Source organism: Melopsittacus undulatus, chromosome 3, assembly GCF_012275295.1.
Source record: "Melopsittacus undulatus isolate bMelUnd1 chromosome 3, bMelUnd1.mat.Z, whole genome shotgun sequence".
Lineage (NCBI taxonomy): Eukaryota > Metazoa > Chordata > Aves > Psittaciformes > Psittaculidae > Melopsittacus > Melopsittacus undulatus.
Window position 1 is genome coordinate 87,859,025 of NC_047529.1, and position 13,789 is coordinate 87,872,813.

At 37.5% G+C, this 13,789-nt stretch overlaps 1 protein-coding gene across 5 annotated transcripts in view; it reads left to right on the top strand.

Annotated features, from left to right (window-relative positions):
• Positions 1 to 13,789, top strand: part of FAM120B (family with sequence similarity 120 member B) — a 51,848-nt gene that overhangs the window by 5,331 nt on the left and 32,728 nt on the right. For all 5 annotated transcript variants that reach the window (XM_031048546.2, XM_031048549.2, XM_031048550.2 and 2 more), the window contains exons 3-5: positions 192 to 372; positions 5,864 to 5,956; positions 12,816 to 12,988. In XM_031048546.2, coding sequence (XP_030904406.2) covers positions 192 to 372; positions 5,864 to 5,956; positions 12,816 to 12,988 — 447 coding nt within the window. The remainder of the gene's footprint in view (positions 1 to 191; positions 373 to 5,863; positions 5,957 to 12,815; positions 12,989 to 13,789) is intronic.

A 13,789-nucleotide genomic window follows, 5' to 3' on the forward strand; every position in this document is an offset into this window, starting at 1 on the left:
TGTTCCCAGAAAGGTAGACATCCAAAAGTATACTATACTGGTGTTACCTGAAAAAGCACTTGTTCCAACCCTGGCGTTCACTCCATTTACACTGCTAGAGAAAGTACTGTTTCCTTGAACAGTGAATGCATTTTGTTAGTTTTTAATCCTCCTTAATTTTGGAGATAATGCCTTCTTCTCTCTTTGAACAGTTAGCTAAAGAACATCATGTCCAATCTGAAAATTACACGATCTTCAATATCCTGAGTAAGGGAGAGATCGAATGCAGCAACTCTTTGGAAGATGAATCTGATACAGAGATTCCTGGACAGGCACTTATCTACCGCCCTGCTCGTCAGCATATTTATTCTATCTTGTTGGAATCTGGAAAAGGTAAAGATTAGACTATTTATACCAGTATTAAAGTATACTTTCAGTTTTGAAATATGAAATCTCGAGTTCATTTTTCCAGTGGCTACATCAGCATGGAATTTAGGATAAAAACTGTGGGCAGCTGAATGCACTTCTTAAGGAATAAAGAGAAAATGTGACAATGAGATAGCAGGTTTTCTAAATGCTGTTCAATTTCAGTGCTTTTAAGGAGATTTTTTATTTCGTTGGGGTTTTTTGCTTGTTAAACAGGAAGCTGTGAACGTTGTTAATGAGCAACAGATTGAGCAGAGCAGTGACATTTAGAAGATTTTAAAAGTTTGAGAGAATATGAAAGCTTATGTTGTATTGATAAGTGTAGCTCCTGATTAATTGGTGAGTTGTTTGCACTTCTGCAAAACAGTAATGCACTGTTAGTCTTACCTTCTGTTGATTTTGTCTGCAATTTTAAGAACAGTGGATAGTCAAATATAGTTACTGTAGTAACACTAATGCCAGTAGTCAGGCCAATGATTATTAGTTCTTTTATCAAAGTACAAGAACATAAAATTTCTTTATCCAGTGGTATAAATAGCAGTTTTGTAGCAGTTGTGTGTATATGTGTGCTTCCATTCTTCTGCTCTAAGATGGAGAATCCGTTTTTCATATCTTGAAGAAATCTTATGTTCTTAAAACTCCCATTAGTTAAATGCTCTCTTTACAGTGTCTTTTAGGCAGTGAGTTGAAAATTAAAAATGCACTGAACTTTTATTCTTTTTAATATGTTTTTTCTTCTTGGTAGTCACTTTACATTTTATTGACGAAAGTGCACTGCCATCAAACCTAATATTCAAACTATGTGCTTAGAAAGCCACAGAAAGGTAATTAAATGCCTGGCTTGCTTCAGCAGCTAGAGGTTGAAGTTATTCCATAATAGGAAAAAAAAAACCAAACCCAAACAATGGGAAATACTGAATCAGAGTTTACATAATAGGGGTGTTGGTAGATGAGAAGCTCAACATGGGCAGCTTCCAGTACCTAAAGGAGGCCTACAAGAGAGCTGGAGGGGAACTTTTTACAAAGGCCTGTAATAATAGGACAAAGGGAATGGCTTTCTGAATGAAAGTATATTTAGATTAGATAGTAGGGAGAAATTCTTTGCCATGAGAGTGGTGAGACATTGGCACAGGCTGCCCAGAGAAGTTGTGAATGTCCCATCCCTGACAGTGTCAAGGCCAGGTTGCATGGGTCTTGGAGCAACCTGGTCTTGTGGGAAGTATCCCTGCCCAGGGGGGTTGGAATTAGATGAGCTTAAGGTCCCTTCCAACCCAAACCATTCTATGATTCTATGATAGTCATTTGGAGAGAATAACAGAAATCTCAGCAGTAATCATGCACATCTGTCGTTTCTCATTTTTCAGCCTACTGCCTCTAAATTTTGTAGATAATTATAACTTGGTTGGGTTTTATTTATTCTTCTAAGTAATAGGATATTCATTGATGCTTTCAGAAACATCCAGACCAAAACTGCTAATTAACAATTGTTGCTGTGAGATGGCAGGGGAGTAGGCAGATTTGCATTTATGTTATAGTGTTTGTAGTACTCAGATAAAGAAGATTAGAATTGAAATACCAAAACATTAATTTATAATCCTGCACAAACAGCTGTGATAGAACAGCCCAAGAGAATGGCAGGGAGTGGGAGTGAGCAAATCAGTGTCAAGTCACCTATAAAAGGTAGCAGTGCTGCTGAAAGAATTGCTCGTGAAGCTATGCCTTTGATATAGTTTGGTATATGGTAAACATGCGTGTAACTTTACTCGTGGAAATGTTGCTAGAATAGCAGCTTTATTTTTGATCCTACAAAAATAAATGAAGTGTTGATGGTTATCCTGATAACATGGTATTTATTGCCTGTATATTTTAAAAGTATCTTCAAAATGAATTGAGTAATTTCTGATCGTTATGTAGAATATTGCGTATAGTGATATATGAATTGTCAACTTTTAGCATCTTTCCTAGAAAAATAGTACTATTAGAAAAGTTCAAGAAGGAGGGGAAGATAATAGTAAATAATGCACCTTGGTAGTCCACCCAGGCTCACTGTTTTGTGTGCGAAGAATTCAGAAGCCAGCAGATCTAGGCACTACTGCAGTCCATGGAAGAAATACCTGCACCGTGGCTGGTGCCAATTAGGGGGTTATGTAATGCCCCTCATGCGTCCATTGGCTTCTCATGGCCAGCTCCTGGAAGTTCTGTCATCACTCTCAATTTTAACATTAGCAAACCAGACTGATCCTCACTTGGACACTGTCAAAACCAGTCCATTAGCAGAATTTTTGCCAGTTACCACCAGTGACTTAGGAGGGCTGGCACTGTTTCAGGTGTAGAGGAGCACACGTAACAGTCTTTCCAGCTTCCTGTGTTTGGTGTTTTTCACATGGTTGATATTTGCAGCTTCCACAGGTAGTTTAGAATCTATTTGAAGAAAGGAACTGCTGGTTTTTGAACTACACTGGTGATGACTCTGTATGTGCCCTGTAGGAAAAGACGTTTGAAAAATTGTTTGGGCTTTTTTTCCCCCAGAGATATTTCCATGCAGGGAGGGTTAGCATTTAGTAGTCATGTCTGTGTTTTGTTCTTGGTGTGTTAATGTGCTGTCAGTTTGCAGGATCTTGCTTTCCACTATATTTGTTTGGCTACTTATGTGAACAGTAATGTACTTTTGTGACTAATGGGCTATAATGGTGAAAAGCACTCTGCTGATGATGGTGTCCTGTGCAAACATTCACATATATTAAAAGAACAAAAGTGGAGATTTCCTACTGACTTCTGTATTGTGCTTGAGCTCAATGGTGATGTAAAAATAGTATAGGAATTCGGAATTGAGAGACATTTTGATAAGTTGTTCTGAGCTGTGGAACTTATAAAGAATGGCTCTCCCTGCCAGCTTCCCCTCAGCAAAGCTTTTATATTTCCATGTTCTTCCTAGCATCTTAACTTCTCCCCATGTTTTGACAAACCCCTCCAGCAATATATGGTGTTCCTAAGTATGTTCCCTATTGCCTTCTGCTCTCCCATAATGCAATCTACCTTTTTGCTCAGCTCTGTAACTACTTGTGTATTGATTTACCATACATCCAGTTCATTTGGATACAACAGGTGACTTGACTTTCCTATCTTTCTTTCAGTTGATGTTCTAACAGGGTCTCCATCAGCTGAGTCACCAGTTTCACAACATGTTTAGGATTTTCACAGAATCCCAAGGGTTGGAAGGGACCTCAAAAGATCATCTAGTCCAACCCCCCTGCAAGAGCAGGGTAACCTAGAGTACATCATACAGGAACTTGTCCAGGCGGGCCTTGAATATCTCCAATGTAGGAGACTCCACAACCCCCCTGGGCAACCTGCAGTAAAGAACTTCTTCCTGATGTTAACGTGGAACCTCCTATGCTCCAGTTTACACCCATTGCCCCTTGTCCTACCACTGGATATCACTGAAAAAACCCAGCTCCATCATCCTGACACCCACCCTTTACATATTTGTAAACACTGATGAGGTCACCCCTCAGTCATCTGCAAGCTAAAGAGACACATTTGAAATCTCTTCTGTCAGACTTAGTTGAAACAGAGCAGTGCATCCATGAATTAATTATAAGACAGATGTCCTAGGTTTGCTTCTGTAAGAAGCCAGGCTAAAATTTGAGAGGCTGAGTGAGCTGAATAGATTGAATAAAGCAGAATAATTTACATAATAAATCTTAAACCAGAAAGCTAAAATATCAAAATGTTTCTGAATGTGACTTCAGGGTATTAAATTGGAGGATTGTTTTTTTATTTTATAAAATAGCATTATCATAGGCAATGACTTATATTCATGTGAGACTATTCAGCTACTGAAATGTGCCATTGAAGGCTTTTTTCTTTTCCTCAGTGTAAGCATTTTTCATTTTATTCTTAATGTCATCAGTTTTTGAACAGTGAAGCATGGCAAGCCCGGTGTAATGCTGTCCCTTGGGGTCCAGCAGTTGGTTCTTCAGCCCCTCACCTTTATTGGGAGTTTGTGCTGCAGGTCAATGGGGACAGAAGAAGAAGCAGGGCTGTAAACCAGATTTTGTTGTGTTCTTTCCCCCTGCCTCTTTTATCCCTGACACTAGAACTCTGCTCAAGCATTCATTCATGCCAACAGTCATTTACAGTGTTGAACTATGAATGAGATCAGGAAATTAATGTGACTGAACTTTTTGGGTGGTGGAGGGGAAGGAAGGAGAGTGTTGGAGAGGTTTGATTTAAGCTAGGTGAAGTTTTTCTTTAGGGTTCATAATGTGGCATCAGAAATAGTTGTGCGATAAAGTGCAGGGTGATTGGAATTGATGATAAAAGGCAGAAATCGTAAAGAGTGGCCTCAGCACTGGGTGAGAGCTGGAAGGAAGTAGATACAACTGTGTGAATCTGGAAAGTGACAAGGATTCGCCTGGAAAAGATTTGAAAACACTGTCCTAAGTGCCCAGGACTAGCTAGATCTGTCTGCTTCATACTGTTTACCAGACTACAGAGAGTGGAAATTTAGGGCACTATAACAAGGTTACCATAAGCAGTATCTGTACAGAATGGAGAAGCACCATCTATAACAATGAAAATTATTCTAGGATTTTTTAAGGGTGACTTGCATTGGGACGGTTATTAGCTGACTACTGGAAGTTAGGTAGGCAGCATTTCAAAAATTCTTAAATGTTTTAGTTTTTTTTCTGAGGGTATTTTCTTTCCTCTTGAATTTTTTTCTTCCCTAAGCATCAAGTAGTTAGATGCACAACTCAAGCAGTGAAATTTTTAATTTAAGAGGCTCCCTACTCTTTATTGGAGGGCGGGGTAGGGTTGAAGTTAGGGGGTAGGAAACCACTTGAGCTATTATGCATAAACAATCCCTTTATACTAGATAAAAGGTCTGGAACAATGGGCTGTAAAAGCTCTGCATCTGATGGTGGGATGACTCCATTGCTGTCAGCTTTCGAATAGCCATCAAGGCCTTATAAAGATTTTGTCTTAAACCCTGACACAGGAAACGTCAGGGCAAGTTGGGAGGAGAATCATATTAAGGACTGACTACAATATGTGGCAGTGTGACAGCCCTGAGAGACTGAGACAGCTCACGTGGGTCTCTAAGCTATGTCAGATGCCTCCATAGCTTCCTGAACTGCTTTGAAATGGGAAGGCCTAAAATTGGCTGTAAGCCGTTTTAGAATGTTTTCCACAGACTAGTACTTACATTTATGGCTACAGTTCCCAACTCCAAACTCATGTTTATAGTGCATAATTCAAAGTTTCTTCATTTGTTCTGATCATTTGTCACAAAGGTGCTAAAACTATTTTTTTTATTTGTTTTTTAAGAAGCTGAGCAAATAAGTAATTTCAAGTGCCTTCCATTACTTTAGAATCCTTATTACTACTGCTTCCAACTTTTACACTAGTGTCAGTACTTGCATTTGATTTACTGATCCAATTCTGTCTCTTTTAGGTGGAGCCTATTCTTTCGTGAAAGAGTGGTTTGTCTATTTTGGAAATCCTCTGAAACAGCCAGAGCTCATACAGCCTGTACAACCTATTCCAGGTAGAATAAAATGTGTTTAAATCTGAACTGAAATAATGCCATCACTACAATACGGTTAGGCAATCCGTCATCACATGTTTGATATGGAATCCGAAACATCTGTGGAGGACAAGGAGCTATACTAGAAATGCTGCATGCCTGTAATTGCTTTTAATTACCCTGTGTAATTGTAACAGGATTCAGCTTTAAGATACATGTTATTACTATGTCCTGTTAAATCCAGTGCTAATTCAGACATCGGTTCTAAAATGCGAACAATTTCTTAGAGGTTCTAAATACTGCTTTGACGCTGGGATAAGTGGTATGTGGGGCCATATGAAAATTCTTTTAATAAGCTGCTTGAGAGAATGTGTTAACAAGACTGTCAGAGAAGATAAAAAGGGTCATTTTTAGATCACCTGTGACAACCCAGAAACAGAATCCAGCTTTCAGTAAAAATGTAACTAAGCTACTGAAGGTGTTTCTGCTGTCTTAAGCATCAAGTGTTTTGTGTGTCTTTTATCTTCTTTCCTTTGGTAAAGGACACATGAACACTCTTAATAAAATTAATGGAATATATTATATTTACAAGGAAGTATCGTACACCTTAGTGAAAAGATTGGGCACTGTGTCGCTAAACTGTATCATGCAATGCAAGTTTAAGACAGGAAGTAAACAATACTGTATCAATTTGGTATTTCAGAAAGAAAATTGTCCTAATTGTTCATTTGATCATGCTGTTGTACTCATAACCCCTCTATCTCTACTGTTGCAGTGCTTGCTCTCTTTCTGGTCATCTGCTTTTATGTGGATCAGGAGCTCAGGTTTTTAGTCTTTCATATGAATTTCATTAATTCCATTGATATGCTAGAGGGAAGGAATGCCATTCAGAGGGACCTTGACACACTTGTGAGGTGTGCTGATGCCAACCTCATGAAGTTTAACCATGACAAGTGCAAGGTCCTACACCTGGGTCGGAGCAATCCTAGACACAGCTACAGGTTGGGCAAAAAGGAAATTCATGGTAGTCCTGCGGAGAAGGACTTGGGGGTGTTAGTCAATGAGAAAATGAACATGAGCCAGCAGTGTGCACTCACAGCCCAGAAAGCCAACCGTATCCTGGGCTGCATCAAGAGGAGCGTGACCAGCAGGTCAAAGGAGGTGATCCTGGCCCTCTACTCTGCTCTCATGAGACTTCACTTGGAGTATTGTGTGCAGTTCTGGTGTCCTCAACATAAAAAGGACATGGTACTGTTAGAAAAAGTCCAGAGGAGATCCACGAGGATGATCAGGGGACTGGAGCACCTCCCATATGAAGACAGGCTGAGAAAGTTGGGGCTGTTCAGCCTGGAGAAGAGAAGGCTGCGTGGAGACCTCATAGCAGCCTTCCAGTATCTGAAGGGGGCCTTATAATGATGCTGGAGAAGGACTCTTCGTTAGGGACTGTAGTGATAGGACAAGGGGTAACGGGTTGAAACTTAAACAGCAGAGGTTTAGACTGGATATAAGGAAGAAATTCTTTTCTGTTAGGGTGGTGAGGTACTGGAATGGGTTGCCCAGGGAGGTTGTGAATGCTCCATCCCTGGCAGTGTTCAAGACCAGGTTGGATGAAGCCTTGGGTGATACGGTTTAGTATGATGTGTCCCTGCCTGTGGCAGGGGGGTTGGAACTAGATAATCTTGAGGTCCTTTCCAATCCTAACTATTCTATGATTCTATGATTGATACACAATACCATTGATATCTTGTTAAGAAAAATTATTATCTATTAACTTTTTGAGAGTAATTACCAATGCTTCTTTCTTCAGTATCCAGAGCTTTCTGTAGCAGTTCTTGTTCTGATCTAGTCTAAATTCAGATTTAAAAGAAGGTGGATTTGTTGGGCTTTTTGGGGGGCAGGGTTGTGTTTGATTGGGGGTTAGGGTTTGCTTTAGAACTTACTTGGTTTTCATTTTCTACAATTAAAGTAAAATTTTTTAAGGTACCCGAAGATTGTACATTTATCTTCATATTTGAAACTTGTATATTTAATAAGAGTCTTTAAATTCAAGGTTTAAGGAAAACCAGTTGATCTTCAGATATCAGCCTTTTCAAAATCCTTTTGAAAGAAACTGGAAGGAAATTAGTTATATAGACAAAGTCCAAACAAGGTTGCATTTGATATACAGTAGTTTCATTGTACAGTGAAGAGAGTGATTATCTAATTGACTTGATGATAACATGAAATTGCTGTGAAATTTTCCAAATGGATATGAATATGCAGGATAAAAAATGATTGATCTGTGCTTTTCAGTTGTGTTATTTCAGCATACAGTGGTCTGATAACATGCATTTGTAAAACAAGCAAACAAAACCCAACATATTATAAACATGCCTAGGTAGTTGCATTTCAGTTTACATGACAAATATATTTTATTTGTTGTGAGTTTTTCCTTCTCAGATAGTATAGTACCTTCCTCCCTTGCTGGAGAGGAATCCACTTAGTTTTATGTACTTTGGTTGTACTGCTCTGCAAACATGCTACACATAGAACCCACCCTCATGTTGACAATAAACAGGATTTAAAATCACTCTGTGTGTTTGTTTATAGCAACCACATAAGAAGAGTTTATAAAAACAGCATCTTCTCAGCCATAATCTTTACTTACTCTGTAATGAAAGGCTGTTCAAGCAGACTATTAAAAATGGGAGGAGGGCTTGTAGTGTTTATTTTTAGTGCTCTGTTGTCATTCCTTCAGTGCACAAATATTTTTCTAAAATTTTTACAGTCCATATTAGTATGCCTTACATTCGCTCATGCATCTTTCATTTTCCACAGCAGGACTTTCTAGTTCACCAAATAAGGTTCTCAACAGCACATCAGATTTTTCAGACAGGGATCATATTAAGAGCTAAATTTAAAGAAGTTGTTATAGGAAGTCAGAGTTCAAAGCTGTCAATCAAGATCAGGTTACTCAAAAAGAGAAAAAACCTTACCAGAAACTATTTAAAAAGTCACAGGTGCAATTAATCTGGGAAGGCTCTGCTTTATCTTTTGGGGAAAATATAACCTCATCATTGCAACTACTTCACAAATGTGCTGAGAATACACGAGAAATCCTGACTATTCAGTTTGATTTAGATTTAAAAGTCTGAAGAAAGAATATTTGATCTGAACTTCAAACTGCAATGCACATAACCATAAGTATCTTAAATTTTGCATTGATGTAAAAAGACCCAAAAAAAGTAGAATTACCACTGATGTGTGCATGTGTGTCTGTATAAACCAGCAGAACTGTCTTCCATCTGAAAAGCTTGTGGGCAATAGATTCAATGTTAGGTTTTCTTAAAAATGAAATATCGAATCTTAAAGGCTGTAGGGTAATAAAATATATTTAAAATACAGTGTGTATTACGTATATATATTTTTCTGGAGAGACAGTCTTCTGAATTGGCATCTGTGCTTGCTTGCCTTCTCTCTGTTCTCTTCCAGAATGTTTCTTTTCAGTTGAATGAATGTGATTGTTATGCTTCCCACACATTGACAGAGCAGCACTTAAATGATAAAAATGTCTCTGAGAATTGAAATTTGTTAGAAGGCCTGTGAGCCAAGAAAATACTGTTCAACGTCCATATGCTGTGAACGTAGCAGATCTATTTGTTACATGTGCAGTTTATATAGAACAGAAAAGGTTTTAAAGTGAAGTATTTACTGGGAATTGTGTGGATTCTGGTTTTCATTTTATTTCTGAAAATGTGTAGGATATTGTAGCTTCATACCACAGGACTTTGGATGTACATTCACTATTCTAATCATTGTGTCTTGCTGGAATACATCATGAATATGCTTATGTTCAAAATGCAGTTTCTGAAATACTTCTTTAAAGGTCAGATTTAATTGGCATTTGGGTTTATGGCATCTTTAAAACTAGCCACAATTTTTAACAAGTTAAGGTTCAGTGTTCCTAGCAAGTACATTTTATAAACTTATTTTTATTGCTCAGTATTTACATGAGTTTGTAAAGCAATGAAGTGTAAAAGTTCTGTTCCTGGTGTTATAAAATGGAATTTCAATAGTCATTATTTTAACTACACATGAATAGTTGATATTATACTTTTATATCTATGTACACAATGATGACATGTTTTAAGTTGGTATATATGTGAGGATCCTCTTTGTGTAAGCCTGGAGTTCAATAATATCCTAGTATTAATGCATTCCCCAACTTTTGCATGCATTTCATATTCATAAATAAGTAATTGAAGCTCAAACAAATGAAATGTTTGTGTATTCCCTTGAAGTGCTCGTGTTATGATGCTTTCTGTATGACAGTGTCTCTAAATGTGTGAGTAAAAAGAAAAATGGGGAAAAAATGAATTTTTTTTTAACTTGCTGGTTATCCATTTTTTTTGTTTAGGCAAGTAATATCTCTTGATTTCCAATGGAGGTTTTTGTGATGCTGCTCTTCTTGGAGTTCCCAAGGACTACAGTTTACATAGTACTGAATACAGTTTTCCCAGTTTTATGCATGTTGAGAATGACCATAAGCACATGCAGTGTTTGAGGTTCTGTCTGTAATTCATAGAAGTGTGTGGTTTTTACAACCCCAGTAGGAATGATAATTTTCTCATGATTGATCTTTACAGTAAAGGTGTATTAATTATAAATATCTAGTATGTTTAATTCTGTTTCCCTTTTGGTGCTTATTTTGGGGGGGGTGGGGGGGTTAGGTTAATTTAGTAAAATAAATTTCTCTCAGCAATTTTCTAATTGCTGTAAAGTGTATAATGAAGTAACTAAAGCAGAGAACAGTTTTGGAGGACTACTGCACAGGAATCTTAGGCCTCTTGTTGACTTCCAGTCATGATGGGAGAATCGTTTAACTTAGCGTAATTGTTTCTTTGGTTTACTTATCTTTCATTTGAGAGTTAATATAATGGATTGATCTTGGCTATTACATGAAATTTAATTACTTGTAGAAGAAATCCTTTCAGAAAAAAACACTTTTGGTTGGTATGTTCTGAGAGGAGATTACTTTAAGTCTTCTTTCATAATTCAACAGTACCTCTTTTTCCCAGGCGCAAGTAGATGTTGTTTCTGAAAGAGTAAGAAACTGTTTATAGAAGAGATGTCTTGAATATTTTGTTGAGCTCTCTCTACATAGATATCTAATGTTGATTATTTATGTGGTGCATGGTTTTATTATGAAAAAAGAGATATCTATTATTAGGTATACCCCTGGATGCAAGTCATGTAAAAGAAACAGCTGTACAGATGGAAAAAGTACTTTTCTTTAACTGGTTCTTGGCATATGTTTTCATATGCAGCTGATTGGGAAGCTTCTAGAAAGCGGAAACTATCACAACTATATGAGTTTATGTATATAAAAATTATTTCACACATTAAAGTTGCTTAGGAAAAGTTGGCTTTGCTCTGATTTTATACATGTTATGTTTGCTTTTCTTCCTGGAAATCAGTCTCTGCTTTTCTTTTATTAAAGCAGCAATTACCAGTATCAAAACCAGCAATCTGAGTCTTACTGTGTTGTCTGTACTGGATCACTCACTGCCAATATCTGTTTTATCACTAACCTTTATTTCTAACTAAAATCAAGCAACTGGTATTTTTTCATAATATATTTATCTCCCTATAAAAGAAGGTTTGAATCTCTTACAGTTGTATGATGGTGGTTTTTTACATGGTTAAAACTTTTGATGGGAGAGTTAGACTTAAAAATAGTAAAGGAAACATCCATCACAGGGATGAAAAAAGAAAATCCTATCTTCTAGTTTCCCCTTCTCCAAAGAATTAGTACCATTTGGTTAATGGGCTTTCTTGGCTAAATAAACATTGTCTATGTAGATTTCAGCACCTTGTCACTTTAACCATTTATTATCACCAAGTGTTCCTAACTGGTCTACAGCTGCTGCTTGTCACACAAAAAAGGAAAAGGTGTTACCAAATGTAGCTTAATTAGTCCACATTTAAAATTCACACCTCATTTTATTTAACTACAGAAGCAGCAGTATTTTATGGGAGGATTCTGTCTCTAATTGGGATTCTTAGGCATAAATAGTTAGCTGTTCTGTTATTTCACGTGCATTAGTGTTTATTTTCATAACAGATTAAATGTAATTTAAATGGGGAGCAAATTTTGCATTAGTTCAAAAGTTGGGGATGGCAATGTGGGATAAATATTAAGGATTTGTAGACCACTGTGAATGATACTATAGGAAGTCTGGAAGATATGTTGTACATAACTGATGGCAATTCTTTCGTGTGTGTTTGCAACAGTGTTTTATGCAGTAGCCTAGGGAGTGCAAAATACCAGAGAGCCTTCTTTTCTGTTCCCAAACTGGAACCTGCTGCAGAGGAGCTGTACAAGCACAGTGTTTTGTGTAGGATGTGTTTGCCAGCAAATGCCATAGGTGACCAGTTGTTCATTAAAACAGGTGATTATTAGGGAAGCAGTGTGAGGATCCTTCAAGGACCCCTGAGAGAGAAAGAGAGAGAAGAAACATATGGTTGTTTTTTGCTGAATTGCTGTTTTATGATGAACCTAACCTTATTTAATACTGTGAACCCCCACGGGAAAGGACACACTTGTAGGCAGACTTTTTGCAAAGACTAAAAGCCCGCTGTCTCAAAGTCATCTGCATCTTTGTAACAGTTGAATTCAGCCCACTCTGCTTAAACATGCCCGTATTCAATGCAGCTTGTTTAAATTACAGGCCTTTTTTTTTTTTTCTCCCCAAATGCCAAGTTTTGTCAAATACATTTCATTTTCAATTCTGTCGTTGCAAGTGCCAAGAGCAGATCAGTTGTTTCCTTTCAGATTGTAATGAGGTAGGCATGTTTTATCTTGTTGCTGCCAAGATAGAATAATGGATTACTTTTGTAGGTGGAACACCTAATTTGAAAACACTGTGGTTTGCCAAAGGACCTGACGTGGAAAAGCAGCGATATAGTACATTTCTGGCATGCTTTCACCTTCATGATGGGATGGAATATCTCCAAGGTCTAGAAGCACCTGTTGCAGCATTCTGTTGCTTGCTGGTCTATCTTATGATGCAGGTAACTGGGACAGTTGCTTTTTCTTCAGCTGTCATCCCTGATAGATGTGATTGAATAATGAATTGTTTCTTGCTAGTCTGTGCTGGATTTTTCTCTTAATCTTTACCATAGGCATAGATGCTCAAGTATAATAATACTGCATTACAGTATTTTTAATTACTTCATTTAACATGTGTCATCCTGTTCAAGAAACACTCGTGTTTTTTAGTAGCTAATCATAACTTTCACATGCCCATGACAAAGCCCCTTGGGCAGTTTAAAAGAGAGAGTATAAACTGAGGGATTTCCCCTGTGTTTGTGGTCCTGTTTGCAAATTAAAGCTTCTCTTCTTGTGTTTCCTTTGTGTCATCGAAAGAAGACATTCCCTCAGGTGACTATGCAGTCTGTGCCAACAGACTATATAAATATTTAGTCAGCTGTCACTACTTTTTCACACCATCTTGCCAATCTACTCAGTTTCAAGCCAGAATTGAGGATATGGCTCTTCTCATTAAATTCTGAGTAATAGGGGATCATTAGGTAGCAGTTTTATTATAATTCCAAGCATTTGCCAGCCTGCAGACTACCTTAATCGTAACATAAAGGAACACTAGGTGAAATAAAATATTGCTTCATTATTTACATTTCTCTTAGGTATTTAATATATTGTCTGTACTTGCCACCTTTCAAATGTTGATCTCACAAGAAGATTTTCCTCTTTGAGGATGAGAAAATTATAATGCCTTTATCTAATCTGATCAACTTTGTTGTACTTTTCCTTGCACTGAACTGCATTTTGTCTTTTGGGTTGTTTTTCCCTCA